Source organism: Crocodylus porosus, unplaced genomic scaffold (assembly GCF_001723895.1).
Source record: "Crocodylus porosus isolate Cpor-Errol unplaced genomic scaffold, CroPor_comp1, whole genome shotgun sequence".
Lineage (NCBI taxonomy): Eukaryota > Metazoa > Chordata > Crocodylia > Crocodylidae > Crocodylus > Crocodylus porosus.
This window is the reverse complement of record NW_017728926.1, coordinates 13,015,831-13,040,033: the sequence shown is the minus strand read 5'-3', so window position 1 is coordinate 13,040,033 and position 24,203 is coordinate 13,015,831. Positions and strand designations below refer to the sequence as shown.

The window sequence follows — 24,203 nt, the reverse complement described above, 5'->3', positions numbered from 1 at the left end:
TGGGATAATTCCATGGAGGTCTGTTTGCTCCCCTCCTCAGTTTGTAAGGGAAGGGAGAAGCTATAAAGAGGAGACTGAAATAAAGACCAGCCTTGTTTGATTTAAAAGGAAAACAAGCTGCACCCTTAGTTGAACCTCTCATGCATCATCACTTTCCACTAAGTGGCTGAAGAGAGACAACCCTCCAGAAATAAAAACACATCATGTCATTGAAATATCTTTTCTTTCCAAGGGTTGGCTTCATACATTAAGTGTCTGCAGGAGAATAATCATCAAACCGTGGGCAGAATTCAAACACTTCAGGTAAAATAAAATGCTTGAGACTCTCTTAGTGGATTTGTGTGAATAAAAGACAAAAAATCATAGGGCTATTACAGATTTGGTTTACAAACCATCATTCAGTATTTTACAAAAGTGGATACCTCCCACGTGTTAGGGTGGTTGGTTGTAGCTGTGTTGGTCAAAGGACATAGACAGCCTTGTCTTACAGAAGTGGAGGAATATAGGAAGCGCAGTAGGCTGTGCCAGCAGCGCGGCCTGCCTGGAATCATGCTCTCATTACCCAATTCGAGTTTGGTATTTGAACAATGTTTTTTAAAGTCACTATATATTAAAGAAAAAAATGTTTGAACATATCATTCGTTTTGGAATAAATTGCTAACATCTAACATGGTTTCGTTTCAGTCTGCTTAAAATACGAGTCCTTCAATATCTTTTTTTTAACCAAAATTTCCCTCTAGGCCCAATTAGGCAAGTTGCAGGAATCTCAGAATTCCCTGCTACAGAAAAAGCTGAATGAACAAAAACTGGAATATGAGAGAGAGTTGCAAAACAAGATAGAGCTTATTGTCCTGGAGAAGGAGGAGGAAAACAAAAAGGTACAATAGAGCTGTTCCTTATACAATGTTTCTTTTACCGACAAAAAATATGTACAAAAAATTATTATGTTTGCCTATTTAGGAAAGAGAAATTGTATCTTGCAAATGCACATCCAGATTGAAATGCCTGCAAAGCCCAGGGGTAAAATGTTGGCTCTGATGAAGTCAGAAGAACTTGTATAATTTCTTCACTAGTGCTCTCCTCTGCACCTATGCCTACCATACACTGTGCTGCTCTAGTTAAAGTGAGGAGATCAAGACTTACAATCATGACCCACATGTTAAAGGAACATAAACTATTATGGGGACCAGGAGAAGAATATGAAAGATACTGTGATCTACAGATTAGTGCAACAAAGAATCAAGTTCTACATGTGAGCCTGAGCAAGAGAATTAAATCTGTACCATATGCAAGACAATATAACACATCCTCGGATACAATAAACACCTTGTGTACTGAAAAAGAAAAAAATCTTTCCTCTTAGTAAGTAACTGAATTGCAGCAACTAGGGAGTCAAGCCTGCGTCTTTTTCTGGTCCTGATTTTACTTTCAGTTTTACCCATGAGTGGCGTATCCTGCACACACCGATTTCCAGCAAATGGTATTTTGGGGGAATTGGTGTGTCCATGTTGTATATGAGAAAGTATAGTAGTACATTTATGTAGCTCACCAAGTGCTGCGAGACTTAACTGCTCTCTGTAAATCACCTTGAGATTTGAGGATGAAAGATGCATTGTAAAACACTTTATTTAGAAGTGATAATGTTTACAATAACTTTGTGGGGACTTACAATGGGTTGCTAGTAGCTGTATTTCAGTGATGCCACGTATTATAGTTTTGCTGAATTGCTCAGCAGTCCCCTGTAGAAACTTCCTTCCTACACTTCCGATTTTCAAATTAATCAGTTAATCAGCAGCCTGTTCACTTCCTCTTTTCTTTTTGCCATTGCTGCACTGCCTCCCTGAAGTATTCTCCCCTTTCTTTTTAAAAGAGCCCACTCAGCGAGCCTTCCTTCAAAACCCATCCTCCCTCCAAAGTTGTGATTTACTGCTTTCATTTTCCCGTTTCTAGCTCAGCATTATCCTCTCTCGATCTAATATTCCTTTATTTGTGAGGATGGCTGTTGGTACTTGCATGATAATGTGATATTATTTCTCAGATTCTAGAAAATGCTGTCGTTGCAGAGAAGGATAAATTAAAGGATTTTTTGGAGAGAGAAAAGCAGAAGGTTCAAGATATGGAAAGTCAGTTGAGACATTTGACTGAGGTTGGTAGAAATCCAGTGATGAAGGAGAATATTTTGTACTCCTGGTTTGAAAAATCCAGTATACCTTATGGAGCCCATCAGACTGGTGCTTGATGGGCGACGTTGTTTTGGTCACGTGCAAAACGTCACCGTAAAATGAATGTGCAAGTTTTGTGTTCAGCCTGTGCATGTATATACACTTTGGTATGAACACTTTGGATATGGGTCAGCCATCCATAGGACTCTAAAATGAAGATCCCTGATGTAAGAACAGCAGCCATCAGGAAAAGCAAAGATCTATGCCACGGGGTTTAGTTAGATCAATGCAATGTCGCTCGGTTTCTCTGCAGTAACAATGATGTCAGTGATTTCTCAGTAATCACCAGCCTAACAAAATTGTCTTTTTTGTACTGATGTTACTAAGGTCTATATATGTGTCCTTTACTTGAAACAATTGGCACCAACTGGAACTACCTCATTAAACCCATTGTAGCAGCAAGGCAGCTCTGACCTTTTTTCAAATCTGTGCAAGAAAATGAGAAGTACATGATAGTGGGTTTCTCCAGTTGAAATAATAGTATGAATGAAAACAATCAGATAAAATATTTACTGGTTAGTTCTCATGTATTTATTGCACATGGCCTAATGTTTAACTATAAAACTGAATCATGTCTATGACTGTCTGCCAGATTCACCATTGGTATAAAAGGGAACATCTCCTTTGACTTCATTGTTGTTGTTCCCAGTTACACCCAGGGTTGTTTCTCAGATATGCATATGTAACATGAGTGTGTTAAAAGAAGGTATTTGCTAATCTTTCCGATATTTCATGTTCAGAATCCATATATGATGGTGGTTGGAGGAATGGATGAATGCAGACTCATTTGACGCTGGTATTGTAATGTTTGATAACAGGAGGAAGTTCAGAAGTTAATTTTTGCTACCATTGTAAATGACTTCCGGTGAAAAATTAAGTTCTTTCATTCAGAGCTCAGTACTGCACATCTGAAACTTTTCCTTAGAGTGGACCTCTGGCTACACTGGCTTATATAGTGTTCAATGTCTCTCCCAGCTATACAGTTTGTCCGATAAGCCTTACCACAAAATATCCCTTGCTTCTCATATACAGTGTTCAAATAGATTTCAGCACTGCTAGAAATGAAAGGTAGTATTCTGCGTCTTTATCCTCATCTATCACTTATTTTCTGACTTAGGTAATTGAACTAAAATCAAAAGAAGATGACATTGTAAATTCAAAACTAAGAGAAACTGTGGACAGCTTAGAAGAGGCTGGAAAAAGAGAGGTAACCACCATACCAAGGACATTGTTTAGCAGGGTTTGAACTAGAGACAGTTTTGTCTGAACGCAATTTTTTTTCATTACATCATGAAAAGCAGGTCTGCTTCAAGCTCTCCCAGGGTCCCCTCCTGAATTGCTGAACTGAGGGGTCACCTTCTATCTGATTGTAACCAGAGTCAGGGATTGTTGCTAGTGCCTTATCTTTTTAGCTCTGTAAATCCCAGCTTCAGATGTTGTGGGTGGCCTAAGGAAGGTTCTTAACATAACCATTCAAACTCTGCCAGTCCCAGCCTAAAACTGTAAGATGGGTTCAGTGCTGGAGGAAGAAGAGGACCAGGATGATGGGCCAAGCAACAGCATCTATGCTGCAGGAGTCAGTCCCTGGAGCAAGGGAAATAGTCAGCGAGTGAAGGAGCTAGAGAAGAAAGGTTTCCAATCCTACAACAAACATCCCACCGCCTCTGCACACATCTCTCAGCAGGGAGCATCAATCAGTTGCAAGGCCTGAGGAGGGATATAACTTCTCATGAGGCATAGCATATTCCCTCATTTCCACCATGGCAGAGAGGAAGCAATAGGAATAGAGCTCTGAATTTTTTCTCCAATACCTACTTGCCTGGGGGCTACTCGTATTGCCCAGGCTGAAAGATATTTGTCCTTATCCTTTTCTGCTAAAATATACCACATTTTCACAGAATTAATGCATCCTGTTTTGTAGGCCATGTTGAAGGAGCAGTTATTGGTGCGAGAGAATCACCTAAAAATCATTCGGGATGAGAATGAGATACTGAAGCAGAAACTTCAGGAAGAGATAGCAGGATATAAAGAACAAATCAAACAACATTCGCAGACAATAGTTGCTCTAGAAAACAGGCTGCTGGAGGCTACGCTGCATCAGAAGAATATAGAGGGCGAAAATTTAGCTCTACAGGAAAAAATTGAAGGTAGCTAAATGTTAAATTAGCTGCATACTTACAAAAAGAGTGGAACACTGTTTTCCTACTATAAAAGAGCACTCTCGTTGTATTCTGTTGAACTGGGTCTGGATATCTTAGTAGCTCAGTGTTATCGTGAATTAGTAATTTTCCACTAGTGAATAATACATCTTTGAAAAGTCTTTTTGTTCTACAATGTCTTCTATTACATGGTTTTTCTAGATACAGTGAGGCCTCAATGCAGGTAGGCTTTCTATTCAAGAAAGACCTTTGAAAGCAAAGTGGGACCTGAGCACAGACCTAAAGTTAAGCATGTGCTTGTAAACCTAAATAGGAATGGATTTAAATACACATTGAAATTCTTCCCAAATTGACACCTAAATAACTTTTTGTTTTTTAAAGAGCCATCACTAAAACTTCAAAATCATTATTGGTCTAGAAGACAAAGATCCTATGGTTCCTAAGTCAAAGCAATTCCTTGGTAGTGGCTTCTTGCTCATTAATTTCTAGATTGGAAGAGAGAGACTTTGGGAAAGAATGAAGGATGCTAATCAAATGACATGAAATCTACTGAACGTTCTCTTGAAATCCCTTTATTGAGCTCAGATCCCTTCACAAAAGCAAACAGATATAAAGTACCCATACTCTTTGAGACTAAGCTCTTTACTTGGTTGATTGTAAATAGTCTTGTTTTTTTCTTCAGCACTTCAGAAAGATCCTCCCATATCATCATCATCCATTTCACAAGAAATTTCGGACAATGAAGAATTCCATAGTCATCTTCTGTAAGCAACTGATAGCTACTCTTTGGTTTTGTTCGTTGTGGAAGAAGGTTTAAAGGAACCTCCTAATCACAAACTGAGTTTTAAAAGGAGAGGAGGCTTGATTCTCATTTACAGTAAGGCCTGTTTATACATTCTCACTGAGAATGTGCCAGTGCAACTTTAGTCCACTTTCAGGCCCCAGAGTGCAAATGAGAATCTGGCCCAGATGATCTAATCAGCGGGCGCATCTACACATGCATTTACTGCGCAGTAAGCAGCTTCTAGGCCAGCGTCTTACATGTGTAGCTGGTAAAGCACAGTAACGCTGTGTAGACTGACTTGGGACTAAAGTTAGTCCCAAGTCAGTCTACATGCTCATGTGTGTTACTGTGCAGTAACTAATCAGGCATCACATTTTTTTACATGCGTGATACGGGTATCAAATTTATGCCCAAGTTGGTGTAAGTCACCATAGTTACTGCACAGTCTGGGTGTGCATGTGTAGACACATGCCTGTACTGCACAGTGATTTTGGTTACTGCGCGGTAACCTAAATTACTGCACCGTAAATGTGCACGTGTAGATGTGCCCAATATGTATAGAGGCCCATCTTAATGGGAAATGTGAGGGATAAACCAGTTTTCGGACCATCTTATTTTGGGGGCGGGGTTTTGGTACGGGGGATTAAAAGTATATTAAGCCACAGAAACATATAGCATGTTATGCCGGTCATGTGGGACTGCTAAATTAATTGTTTTTAGTACGAGTGCTCAGCATACATCTCATGGCCCAAGTGCTGTTCTCATCTTGAACATGGAGGGGAAACCAGCTGGAACAAAGTGTCCAGTATGTGGCAGTCTGCTTTGATCTGAGCAGTCTTTGATGCAGAATACTACATTTGTTTAATCTCTTTTCCATTCTGCAAAACTGGGCATAACAGCCTGAGTTAAGAACTGAGAGACTGTAAATCCCAACTCTATATCTCTGGATTTATGGGATTTAAAATCATACTTTAAAAATAATTTGTATGTATTAATTATATGACCTTACCTTGTAAGACATGTACATGTTAAGTAATATTAATCTTTCAAATGAAATTGGTTTTTGCAATTATCCACTCATGAATTTCAGAGAAGAATTAGCGGCTGCTCAGAAGGAAATCCTGTCCAAACAGGCCATCATTTTGGGATTAAAGAAGGACCTCTCAGAAGCCAAAGCTAGAATGTCGGATATGATAGGTTTGTCAAATGTATCATGTGATTTACAAAACTGTCATGACTTCACCCAAAATAATTGGAGACTAGATATTAGTTGAAGGAGAAACAATCCCAGAGATAATGAAAAAAGGATTTCACTTTCTCCTGACAGTATTTTCATTTGGGTCTAGGCAGAAGCAAACTTTTTTTTCCCCTCTGCCTGGGTAAATTATACTTTGGACTCAGTAAAAAGAAGCTAACATTTTTAGAAGTGGTTACTGATTATGCCTGATTGTTTTTGCAATATCCAACCTGAGATACTGAGAAGGAGACTGATTCATAGAAGCACTGAGCCATTCCCCTCCTGAAAATCCACCTTCTTTAAGGTTTCCTTTAGCTATAAAATATGGGTGTATGAACCCACACTGCAAGTAGCAAATTCTGTTAAGCTGCCCACAATAAACAGTACAAGCTACTCTTCCTTACACCTTTCCAACTCAAGCAAATCACTGGTCTAATAGCCATAAAGTCAAATAAACAGAAAGATAAAATTTGTACAGTGCTCTGCAGAGTCAGAAGCCTGGGTCCTTGGAAGTACATACTTTGGAAAGAGAAAACTTTTCAAAGCATTGGTTTTGATAGGACTTGAGGGTACTTTTCACTGTTTGGCAGTAAGGTAGCCAATAACCACTATAAACTCTATGCAGGAGAGCTCAGTGAGAAACAAAAGATGGAGCTGGAGAGAAATCTAAACCTTGTTAAATGCCAAGAGAGTGAACTGAACATGCTTAGACAAAAGCTATTTGCAATGTCAAACCTTGTGGACAAGAAGGATAAGGACCTGAAAACAGCAGCTGAAGAATTAAGGTAAAAGAGCATCAGCAGAAATGATAGGAAAGCTATAGTGTTCCTGAAAAAAGAAATAATCAAGTCAAATCAGCATTTTATTTAGATAATTAATTCCCTTGGAACAAAAGCAATATTTTAAAATGTAACATTTTATCAAGCCAGTCCTTCCCTTTCAGAAATCTCAAACAGTCTGATATATGGGTTTGAAGGACCATTGCCAATTGAGTTGCAACTAAATCATAGCTTATTATCTATTCCTGCCTATTCATTTATATTCTTCAGTAGCTAACTTTGTTGCTGTCCTCAGCAAACTGTTTGTTCATTTTCATCTGTCATCCTCCTTAGCAATATTTTCTGCTCTCGCCACAGGCGTGCCAAAGAGAACCTGAAAATCCTGAACGCAACCCAAAAAAAGGAGGTCAAGTTTGAGAAATTGCCTCAAAAGAGTGTTCAGACCAATACCACTATAGTAACTGATGTCTGTGAAACCAAGAAGGCAAGTCCAAATCACAACAGTCAGCACTTGTGAGCAAACTTTCTGAATGCAGTAGATAAAGGGAAAAATAAAATAAGTAACTGTTCTATAAAGAAAGCAGAACAATATGTCCTTGATGCAGTAACATTTAGACTGAACACGCCCAAGGCCTAGGTTAACAGTCTATGAGACGGGCTACCCGGAGATTGAACAGAAGAGAGGGAAGGAATACGCTGATGATATTTTCTGTCGTATTTTCCATTTGAGACGTGCCTTTCCTAAAGGGTGGTTCTCTAAGCAGTCAGGTATTGGTCCTACGTCTGACCTCATCCCAGTGCAAATATAATAAAAATCAGCCGGAATCAATGGAATGACACTAGTGAAAAATCCACGAGACAAGAATCAGACCCACCGGGTTTAGTGCTTTCTAGCGTACAGTTGAAATTCTGAGTGCAGCTTGGATGCCGGGGCACTCTAGAGGGAATGAGGCAGTGAGGTATACATGCTTGATCATCATGCTTGATGTCTGTAGGTGAACTGGGCCAGAGAGCAATGTTTTCATTCTCACACAAGAGCAAGACGTATGATTGATTTCTGAGTGGCTTGCTAGGCCTCGTTCCTGCCTGAAGGCTCTCTTGCTTAGACGTTAATCCTGGTAATTTCCCCGCCCAGGCTGCTGTCTGCTGTGCATATTCCAGAAAAATAAATACGTATTTTATGAACCATCTCATTGTGTACTTAGGCTTAATAGGTACTGCATAATAGCCCACACTTACCCTTTGTTAACCGTTCACTAGCACCCACCCAACTGGCTGTTTTGGCTGCTCTTAAATGTGATTGCACATTTTTCAAGGGAGGGATTGTGGCTTCCTATGTGTTTGTACAGTTTGTAGCATAATCAAGTGCTGAATTTGCTTAGGACCTTTGAGTACTGCTGCATCATAAATAATTAATAGCTACAGAAGCCGGTTATATGATGGATGGCTCTGTATGCTGGCTACGTGGTATTGATGAGAAACTGGAATTTATCCCCAACCACTTATCGGGTGCACACAAGGTGGGAAAGTTTGCAACAATCTGGCTGTAGCACAGCTGAGTTGTTGGTTTAGAAGTAAACCGCTTTGAAAGCAGTTTGGTAAAGACAAGTCATAAAAGTACTTTAAACTTCCTGATATAGCAGCTGGGGAAATGACAAAGAAGAGAATGTGTTAATTCATTTATTTGTCTTTGTTGTGGTGGTACTTTCACTGTCAGATGAGAAGCAGTGTTGATGGTCTAAGCCAGGGGTGCCCAAAATACCCAACCCCCCAGACTGGATGAGTGGTGTAGAGCTGGCCCATGGGCCAGATCTAGTACAGGCCAGATCTGGTGTGGTTTGTGGTTCAATCTGGTGTGCTGGCCTGGCCACATGCTGCTCCGACCATACACGCCTGCATCCAGCCCCGTGCTGACCTGACTTCATGCTGGTGTGATCTAGCACATGGGGCCATATCATCTTTGGCCACAGAGCCGTGGCAGTTAGCACTGCCACCACTTCCCTGCTGCTAAATTTCTGGACCTCAGATGAGTTGAATGACACAGGTTCATAGGCTGGCAGTTGAGTACTGCTGGTCTAAGCCTAGGACTAAGAGCTAGAAAATCCTGGGTTCCATACCCACTTCTGGCACGGATCTGCTGCACAGCCCTAGGTAAATCATTAAAACCAACATTCTGAAAAAATAACCATTGACTTATTTTTTGCCTAAGCTTGTTTAAATGATGCACGGCCTTGAGAGCCTTTGTTGACCTGTATTGGAATGGGCAGTGCTTGGCATTTGTGAAAAACTGGGCCTCCCGCTTGTCAGTCTGATCACCTAAAACTGAGGTACATAAAGTCACCAGCCTTTCTGAAAAATGTTGTTCTTAAGCTCTTTTATTTCTCCAATGGAAAACTGAGTGCCACTGTCTTGACTTACCTACTGCACAGGCATTGTGTGATGGTAATTAGCTAATGTTTATACAGCGCTTTGCAAATGTGAAGTGTTGAAAGTGCTAAGTGTTGTTATAATTGCCAATTAGGTAGGAAAAAGCAGCTTGTAAAAAGATAATATGCTTTAGCTCTCATTTCCTTTTGCAGATCCTTCGCACAACAGTACCTTGCTGTTCTTTTCTGTGATAAGTAGGGCTCGAGTCTTGTTGTAGAATGACAGTCCAGGAAACATATGAGAAGCAAGGGGTTTTTGGTAGTATCTTCTTTTTGGACCCACTCTGTACTTGAGAGATATTAACCTTTTTGGGTACAAAGTACCCTTCCTTGGGTCTGGGAAAGAAATTTAGCCTAGGCTAAATGCCACCTGCTTCTTTCTTTTTCATGTCGTGGATTTTACCTTCTAGCTGGAGAATTTCAATATTCTTCATGCAGTAGTAGAACTGGAGTGCTGTCATCCAGAAAATATGGGAGTGGGGGCAGGTTTGGACCAACTTATCTTTTATTGGACCAACTGTAGTTGGGAAAAGTGTTACACATTTGATTTCACCCCAGACCTGAAGAAGAGTTCTTTGCACCCAAAAGCTTGTCTTGCAACTATACAGTTGCATAAATAAAAGGAAAAAAATTCAATTTTTCCCCATTCTGTTTGGAAACATTCAATATAGTTCCTTGCTTCAAAAATCTGAATGCATTAAAATAGGTAGTAAAAGCAGGAAAAGATTCATTCCATTGTATCAATCTTTTGCAAAAACAATGAGAGGAACAAGGTAAGCTGAAATGATTTGATTCCAGTAGACCAAATAGTAATTTGTGGCTGGATACTGAACTAGAGTTTATCACCAACCATTTATTGTACGCACAGGGAGGTGGGAAAGTTTCCAGCTACCCTAATTAGTATCCTCCATTTATCACTGCATGCATTTGAATTAATATGTTTGTGCAGATTTTACATCTATGTATATTAGTAATAAAGCACTAGCTGTGGTAGAATACTGAAATACTCATTTGCATGTTTTAAACAATTTATTTGCATGCTTTTTGGGCTCACTTCCAAATGTGGGTTTCAGAAGGATTCAAAGGGCATGCTTTGAAAATGAGAAATGTGTCAATGTGCTGCATGAAATATCTTGAAGGTAGAAGAATGGAGAAGTCTTTCAGGGGAGCAGCACCTTTATTTAAACTTTGTACAGGATTGAAAGGTCTGAAAAATTTATCTTCAATTTACACTTTTGAGATTAATGCTTAATAAACTTCCTGTAGGTACTGCTAGCCAGCAGTGGGAAGGACTGACAAGATAGCCTATTTTACCTCTGGACCTCCCATCCCCATGGAGAAAGCCACTTTCTCTAGACCATCTGGCCTCTTGGTGCATCTAAGATGATCAGTATATAGTTTCAAGCCAGCAAAAGCGGAATTGCAAGTACTAGACATTAAACATAAGCGTTTTAGGAAAGGCCGAAGGATTTTCATGGCCCAGGCACCTGCATCTTTACTTTACTTTAAACCTGGCTCATAACATCACAGTTCTTCAAGAATTACTTGTCTTTTGTGCAAAGCACAGTAAATTGTAATCTAATCAAGGGTGGTTTGGATGGGTTCTTCATTTCAGGAGCCAGCTTTGGACTTGGCGGACCTAGGAGCCAAATGTAAAGGCCTCAGACATGAGGAAGTAATTCGGCGTCAAAAAGATGCATTGATTGAACTGCGAGATAGAATAAAGACACTAGAAAAGACTCATTCTTCAAGTAAGGACAGCATGCTTTACTTCTGCTAGAACATCCTTGGTAATTATTTGAATTTAGCAAATTCTACAATTGAAAAATTAAAATCAAGCACGGGATGTTAGTACCACTGAATTTTCGGGTTCTTACAAATATTCTGCTAAGACTTATTAACACATGCGTAACATAACATTAACACTCAAGTAGTCCAAGTCAACCCTTGAGATTACGCATGCATTTAAAGTCCTTGCAAATTTGGGGACTGAAAGAGTACAATGTTTAAAACCTAGAAACACACTCTGAAGTTTGAGTTATAACTGTTGACGTTAGAGAGTCAAAGTCTTCTCTTACTTTTACCGCTGAAAGTCTGTATCATTGACTCGGTTTGCGCACATGCAAAACCAGGCTCATGGTTACATATCCTTCAGAGACAGGCTGGTATACGTGTGTGAAGGAATACACCCTGCTCATTGCTTGGGAAAGTGAATCAGCTAGAAACACCTTTTAATTTGCAGTTATTGTAGCTCAAAATTGAGAGTAAAGAAAGAAACCTATCTAAATATCCTGGGCAACAGCTGCTTCTGCTGTAAGCAGGTACAATCCCACTCAGATCAACAGCTGGCCTGCTTTTACCAAAAATGAACTTAACTTCATGAGCTGTATTTATAAAGTTGTGTGGTTTTTTACGTTTTCCTTCTTTTTTTAATAAATTGTGCTTCATTTAACTGTTATAATTTTTTACCTTTTTTACAAAAATATCAAAGTAAAAGTGATCCTCATAAAATTCCAGAATGAAAACAGCCATTGCCTCTGCACTCCCTGAATTTCAAACTTGAAAAATAGCATCCAACTGTTATATTTGCAATAGATACTGTTCTTGAGTTCATAACGAACGTGGTACATGCATTATTTCATTTTGTATGTATATTTGTACACATTTCTTTAGGAAATACTTTGAGGACTGACCTTTAATACAGTGTGCATTTAGTAAATCCATTTTATCTTATATGTGATACTGTAGCAATAGCGTGGGGTTTACTTGTTCCTTTTCCTATTAAAGAGAAAGTTCCCGAGGCACTTGTTGTACTAAAGAAAGATCTACCGGAGAAAGCAACTCAGAAAATAGGCTTAGAAAAGGAACATATGCCTATGAAAAAGGAAGCCAGCAAGGTAAATAGAATTTTGTGTATATTTTGATTGTGGTTTCATTAGAATAAGCAGGTGCATCTTTAAGATTCAATAAAAGTAAGATGCAAAATAAATATTCTCAATATCTTTGCCGTGAACACAATTCCTGTACTATCTCTCTTTGTAACACTTGTGTCTATATTAATTTGGAACTTTTCCAATACTTTCATTTTATGGTGAATGGCCAATGGATTTCCATTTTTAGGCTGCAGCTTTCAAGGCTGTAAGGGGATTTAGATGGCCAGCTCCTATTAATGTTATACTTCAGTGCAACTATGCAGATAGACCAGCAGAGAATCTCGCAATCTGTACGGAAGACAATCAGGAAAGTCTTCTGATGGCCCGAACGACTGTCGGACAGGAAGGCAACCAAGGATGAAACCCAGTGATTTCTTTATGTTGAAGTGAATGTTTTGGTTTTCATTTGACAATATTCGATAATTTTCTGCCTTAAAAATTCAGAGATAAAACACAGACAAGCCAGGGAGAAAGAAAAAGAGAAGAGTGTGTAGGCAGAGACTTCCGTGACAGATCCTTTGCTCAGACCCAAGTACCACTGTACTTTGCAAAAAACATAAAATGCATTTTAAATGGACTTTACATCATCCAGAAATGCCACATATTGACACTGGTAACAATTTTTACACCACAGACTTGGGAGGGGGGTTCGGGTTCATCTTCCGAGAGAAGGACAAGGCAGTTTGATCTATAATGAATAATACTTGTTTTGTTTCAGCTATCACGCTATTCTCCCAATGTCTATTCAAATATAGCCATGGGAAGGACAGCAAAGCTGGAAATGTCTGATGCTTTCGACCTCAGTGAGAAGATGGTGAGTAAAAAGAAGAGGTAAATTTGCATTTGTGGGTAGTACACTGTGGGTCATTTTAAGGTCTGCTTCTCAGTACTTCAGGAATCTCAGATTTGTTGGAGTACGCACCCATATCTGCAGGTACTGCGCAAACCCCAAGGCTCTACCTGGAGGGGTGCAGTCCTTGCAGTTCCCAGTGGTGTGTTTTCTTTCCTTCTGTTTCAATTTCCAAAAAGATGCCCTTGAAGAGATTAGGATCAAGACTTCCCACCATGGAGGGGGATCTCAAATCAGGGGGCCAAGCATGTTACATGTGTGCTGGATGGCACAAGCAAGGCTTTGAAAAGAGAGGAGCTTCCAAATTTCAGCAGACTGAGGAATGTCAGTGCTTTCAGAGGGTAAATGGATATGCGTCTCTCTAATTGGTTGGCCATGGAAAGCAAACTAAAGAGTCCATTAAAAATCAGATTCAATTTCCTGGTTGTGCTAAGGCAGGAAGGGTTTTTGTTGCATCCTGTATATTAGTTTGGGCTTTTATTTCATTTCACGGACATTAGGGCTAGAAGGGACTTCAGGAGATCATTGGGTCCAGCCCCCTGCCCAAGAGGCAGGAAATCAGCTAGGGTCAAAGGATCCCAGCAAGATAAGCATCCAGATGTTTCTTAAAAGTGTCCTGAGTAGGTGCTTGCACCACCTCTGGGGGGAGTCTGTTCCAGGCCTTGGGGGTTCAGACAGTAAAGACATTTTTCCTTACGTTCAGCCTAAAGCGGTCTGTGACTGTTGGACCTTGTCATCTCTTGGGGTGGTCTGGTAAACAGCTGTTCCCCCAGATCCTGATGCACACCCCTTATGTACTTATCGGCTGCCACCAAGTCGCCCCTGAGCCTGTGCTTCTCCAGGTTGAAGAGTCCCATAGCTTGCAGCCTCTCTGATCATGTGCGTCTCTCTCCTCTGGACTCTCTCAAGCTTCTTCACATCCTTCCTGAATTGTGGAGCCCAAAACTGGATGCAGTACTCCAGCTGCGGCCTCACCAAGGCTGAGTGCAGTGGGAGGATGACATCCTGGGTCTTGCTCGAGATGCATCGGCAGATGCAAGCCAGAGTTTTGTTTGCTTTGCCAGCTGCAGTATCGCAATTATGCCCTGCTCATCATCTGGACCCTTCCCTTTGTGGGGGACTCTGGTCTTTCCATTCTACGAACTATTTCCAATGCACCTACCAAATGAGAGCTGCCTCCCCATTTCCCAACAGCGTGGCTCTCAGGATGCGCCACACTAACCCTGCGTGCCCAAGGAGAGCTTTGTGATCCACAGCCAGGAATCACTGCCCTATGATAGAGCCAGTGCACTAGACTCATCATGTTTATATTGATGGCTCACCTGCCATGTTTTACTTGTTCTTTTCTCATTAAAATGTGATGGGGAAAAGAAAAATCAGAGTACTTTAAATAAAATCTCCCCATCCTAAACCTAGAAGTTACATCCCACTTTGGTTCCTCCTTCCTGGAATCAAAACAGAGCCCCCAAATCTTGTTCTTTGCCCTCATTTCAGTGGTGGTTCTAAATCTTGGTTTAAATTTTGATTATGATCTGGCTCTAAATCTAAATCCATCAACCTTGCCTAGTCAGATTATTATTTTCTATGTTGTATTATGCTTGAATGCACCTACTGGGTATTTTATTGTTCTGCTTGATTTCTTAAGGAACACATAAAAATAAGCTGAGAGGGGAATATACATTAAATGTAAGCAAAGACGACTGCAGAAAATGGTTTATTTACTACATTTTAATCTTTTGCACTAAAGCAGAATGAAAACAGATGGTGAGCAGTGTGATATTATTCTAATTAGGAGTAGGCATTCCTGGTAAATGATTCACTCTCTGTTCTTCTTACAGTACCTTGACTTAATTCATGCTCTTGGAAGTCTGATGAATATGAAGGAGCTGACAGGGGTGCAGCCTGTTACACATCTCTCTCAAGATGAGAGGGAAAAAGTGGGACTGCAGCGCCAGAAGGACCTTGAACTGTTATATGATAAGATCAGTAAACTCAAAAGCCAGCTAGAAAGGAAAGAACTACTGCTAAAAGAGTACGAGTCAGACATTGAACAGCTCAGGTACAGAAAGCCCACTAAACTATTTACAGAGCCCTGAAAGCAGATCCAGCTTTGTAGCAGAGAGGCCCGACACCACGATGAAAAACTTAGTAAAAGGAGCGATTTATGTTTCAGTTTTAATCACAGGATATTTGTGTTTCTATAAAAAGATTCATTCTGTTATTGCATGCTTCTGTTGTAAAGCTGGCATAAACTAGAGAGAGGCTCTCTTTGATCTGCATAGCTCCCTAAAACCATACCTTCTAAGTCCACAGCAAGCTAACCAATGGTATAAGTGTCCTTCTTAAAAACCAATGGCATGGGATGGCCAACTCTGCTGTTGCATGAAAATCCAGGAGTCCTTGGCCAAAGAACTAATTGAACACATGGAAGTTGTATGTGCAGTTTCCAGAAATGGAGACCTTAATACAGTCCCATTTTAAGCCCTTGTATCCTGTTTACATGTTCGTCTATTTAAAGTCTTCATTTGAAACCAGTTTGGGATAAAGAAATTAATTATCCACTCTAAAAGCTTAAAACATGAAAATTGAAGCTAGCATTCTGAGATGTAGCTGAAAGATTGGTATAGAGAGGTTTCTGGCTTTACTCTGTAGCAATATTACATTACTCTTGTGTATTTTTTCTAATTGATATTCATCTTAACTACGAATGGGTATGATAATTATTTAGCCTTTAATTATTTATATGATGCTGTGGGGGAAAAAAAAAAAAAAACACCCATGGCAGATGAGGCAACATTACTCTATTTAATCACAAACATTTCATGTGTTCTTTATCTTGTAAAAGAAATATTTCCAAATCATTTGGAATGTGAAAGCAGAAAAAAAAAAAAAAAAAGGGAGTAGAGAACAGGATGAGATCTTTTGGATCCCTATCCTAAAATCCTGCTTTCAAATGGAAGGAAAGGATAGGGTTATTTTTCTTCCCTCTCCCTGGATACTAAGATCTCTCTGTCAGAACTCATAAAAATACTTTTGAAGGGCAAGTCTTTTAACTCTGAAGAGTACTAAATTACCTCAGATCAGGGGCAGGCAATTGTTTTGAGCAGAGGGCCGCTTACTGAGTTTTGGCAAGCCATCGAGGGCTGCATGATAGACAGCCAGGGGCATATATATTAATTTTCTAAATTTTTAGGGGCCTGGTGGGCTGCATCTGGCCTGCGGGCTGCATTTTGCCCGCCTCTGCCCCAGATGGATGGCAGGTATTTTCATTACATTCCCATAGAGGGAACTCCCAAGAGCATCTGCAGAGTTTTCACCCTCTGTTCAAATTATGCTTATTGGGCACTGCGCTGTGTTGTCCTTCTTCTGTTCTCTTTAGGAATAAATGGTGAATATTTCCAGCAAATATACTCAGAGTGGACTTGTGCATGTGCACACACGCACGTGCTGCTACCCCCATCGTTGCTTGCATCGATGAGAAAGCATTTTTATTTCAATGGGAAAAGCAAGAAATAGCCCCCTAGCTACTTCTTTCTGCAGAAACCTGCACCCTAATAAGAGATTTGTTATGGACTAAAACAAAAATGTTTGGGGGTGTCGCTTGTTGAAATATATTCAGCCTTTTTCAACAAGGATGGGAAAGGTGCCTGATCCTCACTTACACAGCTCTAACATTGTAAAGGGGGCCTAAGGGGACATAAACAACATTCCTCCTCCCTTCAAGGCTTTTTTTTTTTTTGCTACTAGAGCTATAAAAGGTGTTTTTGCTATGAGTGAAAATAAAGCCCTACCTGTTTTGTACAGGATGAATAAGGAGTCTCTACAAGTGTGCCAGAAAGAGATGACTAAATTGGAAGATGAAGTCTACAGAGAAGCAGAGGAGAATGCTCTGCTTAAAGAAGCGCTAGGGAGGACACAACTCCAGCTCAATCAGGAGAAAAGATTGAACCGGGCTATTAAACTGCGTAAGGTAAGAGTCTCTGGACCCAACATCATGAAAGCGGTACCATGGACAGCTAGCAGCCCTGGTAGCTGAAGGCAGTAGTAACAGTGTAGTGATTTTAGCTAAATTATATAGTAGAAACTGCGATCCATCTCTTAATAGTTCCCATGTGTGCTATAACATTCAGAGGTAAAGAGCATTAGGCCATCCAGTGATTTGAATGAAGAGCTGTGAATAAGTCTGTAGCAGTACAAAAGAATAGCTGCGTATGTACAGTGAGATCCAGTTGAACTCAGAGCAGAATCCCCATTGTACAGACTGAGGCATAGGGAAGTTGTGTGGTTTTAAACAAGTCTCTGAACCAGCCAGAGGCACCGGCAGGAACAGAGCGCAGCCAAGAGGCCACAGGGATGCAGGGGAAGGTGAGCTCTGCTAATTCATGAACACCAAGAGACACAGCAGGTAAACCACTGAGGGGAGTTAGCACCTACCAGAGGAACCTGGGAGGAAGATGACATTGCAGGGAAACGGGGAGCAACACAGCCAGCCTGGTATTTGATTGAAAAAGTGCAAAATTAGAGTCCCCCAAACTCCTTAAGGGAACTGGAGTTGTTCATTCCTTAGTTGCCTGTTATTTCACTGCAAACACGAGCAGGCATTAGTTTTGAGATTTCTGCGAGCAGCTTGTGGTAGAGAGACGCTGTGTATTTCAAAGTGGTAAGCATATGGCAGCATGCAAAAAGCCATCCTCTCCCAGCATAATCTAGCCTGGGTATACCTTCTATTTACACAGCAAGTTAAGTGCTCTCTACATGGTTGCAACAAAACTTCTGGCAATTTAAGTAAAGGTCTACCATTCTGAACTACACAATGCTAACACACTTAATTCACGCATTGCTGTAAGATTCTCCTTCCAGAGAGGCTGACATTTTCAGAAGCACCAGAGTCCTCATATTTAACCACTCTTTCACAGTGAGCTGCAGTTTAGTTTGCCCAAGAACAAGGTTCCTGGGGATGGATCCCAAGATTAAGAAGCCAGGGTTTTGAGGCAGTAATTGGTAATCTCCTTTACAGATCTACACCCACCTACTCTATGCAGGCCACTTAAATCTCTAGCCTTCTCTGAAGTCCATGTGGATGAAGGGAGGCAATTTCTCTGTCACTTGATTATTGCTTTGTACACATTCATAGATTATATCAGGCATCCCCTGTGTGGGGAAGAAAAGAACTGGAGTACGTTTTATTTCTATCAGTAAGTAAACCCTTAAAAACAAAAAAAACAAAAAAAAACCAGGATCTAGAACTAGATTGCTCTGATCAATTAGAAGGGATTATGAAGGGGAGGTCATGCATAACAAATCTGATTAGCTTCCTTGTGGAAACGACAATGAGAGCTGACAGGAGTGAGGCAGCAGACACACTCTGATAGGACTTCAAGAGTTTTTAACCACCACATCACCAGGGGAGAGTCATACTCATTACAAGATTAGTAACTAAGGGATTGATGATGACTGGGGTTTGGTGAGGACAAGTGACAAGAGTGCTGTCAGGATCATCCTGCCTATAGCTGCGTTCTTTGGAGAAAGGAACTTGCAGTCAGGTGAGCTCACTTTGGACCAAACACAACTGGAAGGGAAACCAGATCCTGAAAGACTTGTCTAGCACACAGCTTATTGAGAACCATAGAAACATAGGGCTGGAAGGCACTTCATGGCAGGATCACCTCCATCCAAAGCATCCCAGTGTTAAAAATTCCCAGTGGCAGAGGTTCCCCGACCTCTAATGTATTTGTTCCAGTGCTTAATGACCCTCAGAGTTAGAAGGTTTTTCCTAATATGTAGCCTAAATCTCCTTTGCTGCAATTTAAAGCCCATTATTTCTAAACCTGTCCCCAGTGGCCACAAAAAAAAAAAAAAAAGAATTACCATCTTCTTAATAACAACCCTTTTTGTATTCGACGACTTTTATGAAATTCCCCCAGTCTTTTCTTCCTTAAAGAGAATCTCAGTTCTTCCAACCTTTCCTCACATATTGCGTTTTCTAGACCGCTACATATGTTTATTACTCTCCTTACGACTCTTTGCCCGAACCTTTCTTGGAGTGCAGTGCCCCTAACTGGGCAGATACTCCAGGCAAGGCCTCAGCAGTGCTGAAGACTGTATTACATTGTCGGCTCATATTCAGCTTCAGATCCACTAGGATCCCAACTGTAATGACCCACTACAAGATCTTTTGCAGTACTGCAGCCTCAGCAGTCACGCCCCATGTTGCTTATGTGTATTTGATTCTTCCTTCCTCTGTGCAACACGTTACATTCATCCTGACTTAATTTCCCCCTATTTATTTCAGGCCCCGTTTCCAATTTACCAAGGTCATTTTCAGTCCTAATTTTGTCTAAGTTACCAGCTACTCCACTAAGCATGGCATTATCTGCACATTTGCTAAATGTACTCTCAATTTTCATCCTCCAAGCATTGCTGAAGATATTGAATGGTACCCAAGGCTGGACAATCCCCTAAAGTAGCCCCACTTTATATCAAGTTAGGAACACGTATCAAGAGAGAGGGGGCCAAAAAGGGATCTAATGTGGTCTGCATAAGAAAAGGAAAGTAGAAATCATAATGAAGACAATAATTTGTAACTGCCCTCTGTGCCATTTTCTCTGGCTTTGACCTACTATAAGTGCCATCTTATCAAGAAATACCCCAACCTCCAGACCAGTAACAGTGCAGTGGCAAGGGGTTTTCTCTTGCTGCTGTCTGGCACTTCAAAGCAACAGTCCAGGTCTAAAAGGAAGAAGAGTTATACAAATGCCAAGAGCTAGCAATATATCAGCATTCAAAATTAGAATGAATTCACATTTTGGTTTAATCCGCATTTAGGCAGATCTCCAAAACTACCAAGCAGTGGAGCAGATTGCAGCAAGACTCACATTCTCCTAAAGAGAGTTTCACAGTGGAGGCAAACAGAGATCTGTAGCAGATTAAGGTTACAGGTCACCAACAGTGCTCTGTGGGCCTATGTACAGCTAAACCCGCCCGGTCACTAGCTCATTGTTACAAGCATGCAACTTCAAATGTCCTTTTGAACAGACACACCCTCAAGCTTATTTCCATTCTGGACTGGACTGTAGAAGAGTCTCATTACTGCAGTGTTACAGTTAAGATTTTAAACACAGGAGTCAGAAGAATCATAGAAATGCATCTCTAAAGCAAAGCATTTACTAGACTGTATCTCGGTAGACTCAATAAGTGGCCTGACATTCATATGTGCAGCTACCCAGCAGCATCCATGCAGTGAATCAGGGCACCTCATCCAAATCTACCACCCTCTGCAGCTAGCTGTAGCATCTCTGTAGCTAGCCAACTGCAGGATCCACACGTGCACCCCCATATTTCCCTCCATGTGACTTCAGATTCCCAAGGTGCTACCAGGCTGCATAAACTTGGAAGTTGATTTCACTATATATTATATGCAACGAGCACTTCTCAGCTTATGGTAGGAAAGTTCTGTTTTGTCTTGTAGCCCTCAAGCTTTAGACTCTCTCATCCAAGAACATATTTTAATCTTTCTCTCTCTCCCCCTCTGTCTTGCAGCCTGGAGCCAAAAAGATGTCTTTTTCTGAAAAGCTGAAGGCAACAAATCACATGATAGAGACCTTTAAGAGGAGAGCACCTTGTGATGACACCTCATAGATATTTTGCTGGCAAAATCCCATGGTAGGAATTTGCCAGCAGACTGCTCGACATAGATACAGCATTAATTATAACACTTTGGCTTTTCTGTAAATAAATTAATGATACGTTTCAGAATTTAATGCAAGGGGACTTGGGTCTTTTTAAAAAAAAAAAAAAAAGTTGCGCGGTGTACCATATCATATTTTTTTTTATTACTAGAAATGTAAGAAGACTAGATCTTTTTAAACACACACTGATTTATATATTTTTAATTATCATTTTTTAGACTCTTTATAGGTATTCTTTTAAAGTGGCTTCAGATAACCAGGGTCCCCTTAGGGTGACTTTTGTCCTGCATTTGTAACTCTTAGGCCTGACATGGTCCTAAATACCAGCAGTTTCATAATGGAAGGGCATAAATGATAATACACCACTGGATTCTAAAAGCTTAGGTCCAGCAATACCCAGGTATGACTCTGAACAGAATCATTCAGTCAACCATGTAATTCGGACTAATTAAAAAGAAGTCCTTTTCAGGTGCTGGTATGTTCAGTCAATCTAGAAGCCTTGTCTGACAGCCAGCCTTCAGACACTCATCTATATTCCCATACACCAAGTACCTAATATCAAGGGTTTACCTGCTCCCGATTCTGGCCAGACATATCATTAGCTTTCCTGACAATGAAATGCAGAACCAAAAGGAATAAGTTAGTTCAAACTCCCCTAGACCCAATTCTAGATATCTGGGAAAAACTCATTTCTACAAGGTGCAAGGTAAGGATAATCCATTCTCTGTGGGGTTGGCGCGGTAAGCTAATGGCTCTGGTACACTTAGTCTCTGCTCATCCTCTCCCCATTTCCTTCAGAACAGTTTGTGGAGAGTCTTTCACCTGTGGATAATCTACATCCTCAACGGTGTTGGCAAATCATTCTTGTTTAAAATTTGCCAGTGACAAACTAGCTGCTTGGTGTTAAAATGTCCAGGACATCACGTGTGGGCATATGCGCTCTCTGCTAGCTTTGTGTACAGTACAAAAGTCCATAACTAATGGCTCTTCTCCGATGCAGACTTTCTGGTTCAGTTGCTATCATACTGGGTGAAGTATGGCTCTGTTTATTGACTTGGCCTATTTTTCAGACAAGATGTGCAGAGTGCTTCCATCTGTGCAATGTCCTGAGTTTATTTTGGGACAATACATGATCTTGCACGCCTGTTTTATTTGAATGTTTTCCTATGGCCCTGTCCATCTGTTCTCTCGGAACTGTTTGCAGTAGTATTTCTCTTGTCTTTTTTGTCATCATTGGTTTATATTTCTGGGATACGACTCCCTATTAGATACCACCAACCAATTTCTGAAGCTGCAGAACCCTTGAATCATCTATTTTTGCCTTGGCACTTCATTATTGTGCCAAGGATTTTAAAAAGTTTCATCTACTTCTGTCATATTTCTATTCAACTTTAATCTTTTTGTCAAGTAATCATAGTAATCATTTCCAAATTAACGCCGGCTCCATTATTCCTTGCCTTTTCTTTTATATTTTGTGACTGTTCTTCATGGTGCCTCACTTGCAATTAAAGTGCATCTCAGGTTATTAATTCACTGAGTGGCTGGTTTCTGCCAATTCAGTGATTTCATAAAGAACTCTTCATGTCTTAAGGTCATCTTCAAAGAGCTGTAGTTATTTCTCTAAGTCAGTGTTGGTCACTAATAATTGGATCTCTACCTCAAGTGTTTTCTGAAGACACGCCAAGTTCAGAAAACTAATTCAAGCCACGCTGCTTGGTCTGTTGTGGCTTTTAATGAAATGGTTATAAATATATAGATAAAGAAAATTTGGGTTTGACTTTCATAGGCATTGAACTTCTCTATCAAAATTGAAAACTTGTATGTTCTCAGGACTCCTGAAAAAAGGAAGTGATAATATTTAAGAACTGAATTCAGGAGGACATGCATTTTTTAAGATTCACTTCACAAAAAGGTGGATTTTGCGAATCGTGTGAAGTGTTCCCATTGAGGGGGCATCTGAACACAAGGGTCATACCACGCATTGGCAATACCCACTTTCTTTGAATTTACCAGTACCTTTACCAATACCAACTTGGAGAGAATAATGTTTAACCTCTAACAGACTGCTGTCCACAACTCAGAAGGCACAATGGCCACCTGCATTGGAAGTCTCAGAGAAAATACTGAGGATTGAATGAAGTTTGTATTACCGTCCGATTCTCTTATTACTATGCCATAGAACCATGCAATTCAACAACTCAAAGCATTTTATATTGGGTTTTGACTGGTAGTAGATTTTACTTTAGTCGGTCTGAGACGCATTTAACATCCAATTAAAGGCTGCATCTCCCTTTTGCAGGTTAACTATGATACTGCTGATGCATCCCTATTGTATAGACTCTCTATTGCAGCCAATGTGCTAGTCCCCCCAGTAGCTGTGGGGTGTGATTCTTTCCTGGCCCTGACTGAGCAGAGGGGCAAGACCCTCTCACCAGAAGCCTCCCGAGTTTTTTAGTCCCAGCAGGAACAGCAGCCCAACCCAGTGATAATCCCTGGCCTTAGGCTGCAAACACCCAATGCTTCTGGGATTCTGCCATCCTAACGTGGATCCATTGATAATTACCTTTATGGATATTAAGCCAGCTGTCTACCCATCGTGTAGTTTTGCCTGGCCCACAATTTATTTACGAGACGGTCTGGCGAGACTGACAAAAGCCCTAACCGAAATCTAAGTGTGCTCCATCCACTGCGTTCCCTGCATCCACCCACCCGGTTCCTTTGTTGAAGATCAGGTTTGACACCATTTATTTTTAGCAAAGCCAGGCTAGCTGCTTGCAAGCAGCTTTTCTGCTTCCAGAAGTTCACAAATGGACTTCCCTTGAGAAGTTTACAAACGGACTTCAGTTGCTCTAGCAGCTTCCCAGGCACCCAAGTCAGGTGAGCCCACCTGGAGTCACCCCGGGGGGGCCCATATTAGGCGGCTGTATAGTTTTTGCAATACAAATACTCCGAAATCAGAATGGCGTCCTTCAAAAGAGCCGCTCTCCTGTAAGCTGGTTCCCTTGTTGCCCCCACTCGCATCCAGTGGTTTCTACCTGCAACCTCCGAGCACATATGACCGCAAGTGATGTTCCCTGCTGGGCGCCAGGTCTGTCATGTCAGGTTGCCGGTCCCCTTACGAGGAG

General features: G+C 40.8%; 1 protein-coding gene across 7 annotated transcripts in view; it reads left to right on the top strand.

The window, feature by feature from the left end:
• Positions 1–23,467, top strand: part of FHAD1 (forkhead associated phosphopeptide binding domain 1) — a 45,518-nt gene extending 22,051 nt beyond the window's left edge. For 4 of the 7 annotated variants that reach the window (XM_019541529.1, XM_019541527.1, XM_019541531.1 and 1 more), the window contains 15 exons: positions 233–303; positions 741–878; positions 2,039–2,146; positions 3,340–3,429; positions 4,144–4,369; positions 5,064–5,145; positions 6,256–6,362; positions 7,028–7,187; positions 7,539–7,665; positions 11,223–11,358; positions 12,395–12,504; positions 13,259–13,354; positions 15,229–15,449; positions 17,195–17,360; positions 20,930–21,185. In XM_019541529.1, the coding sequence (XP_019397074.1) occupies positions 233–303; positions 741–878; positions 2,039–2,146; positions 3,340–3,429; positions 4,144–4,369; positions 5,064–5,145; positions 6,256–6,362; positions 7,028–7,187; positions 7,539–7,665; positions 11,223–11,358; positions 12,395–12,504; positions 13,259–13,354; positions 15,229–15,449; positions 17,195–17,360; positions 20,930–21,028 (1,937 nt within the window). In that variant the 3' untranslated portion in view covers positions 21,029–21,185. Of the gene's footprint in view, positions 1–232; positions 304–740; positions 879–2,038; positions 2,147–3,339; positions 3,430–4,143; positions 4,370–5,063; positions 5,146–6,255; positions 6,363–7,027; positions 7,188–7,538; positions 7,666–11,222; positions 11,359–12,394; positions 12,505–13,258; positions 13,355–15,228; positions 15,450–17,194; positions 17,361–20,929; positions 21,186–23,377 lie in introns of those variants that run through there. The other 3 variants (XM_019541528.1, XM_019541530.1, XM_019541532.1) reach the window with 3 other exon arrangements.
• Positions 23,468–24,203: the final 736 nt, after the last annotated feature.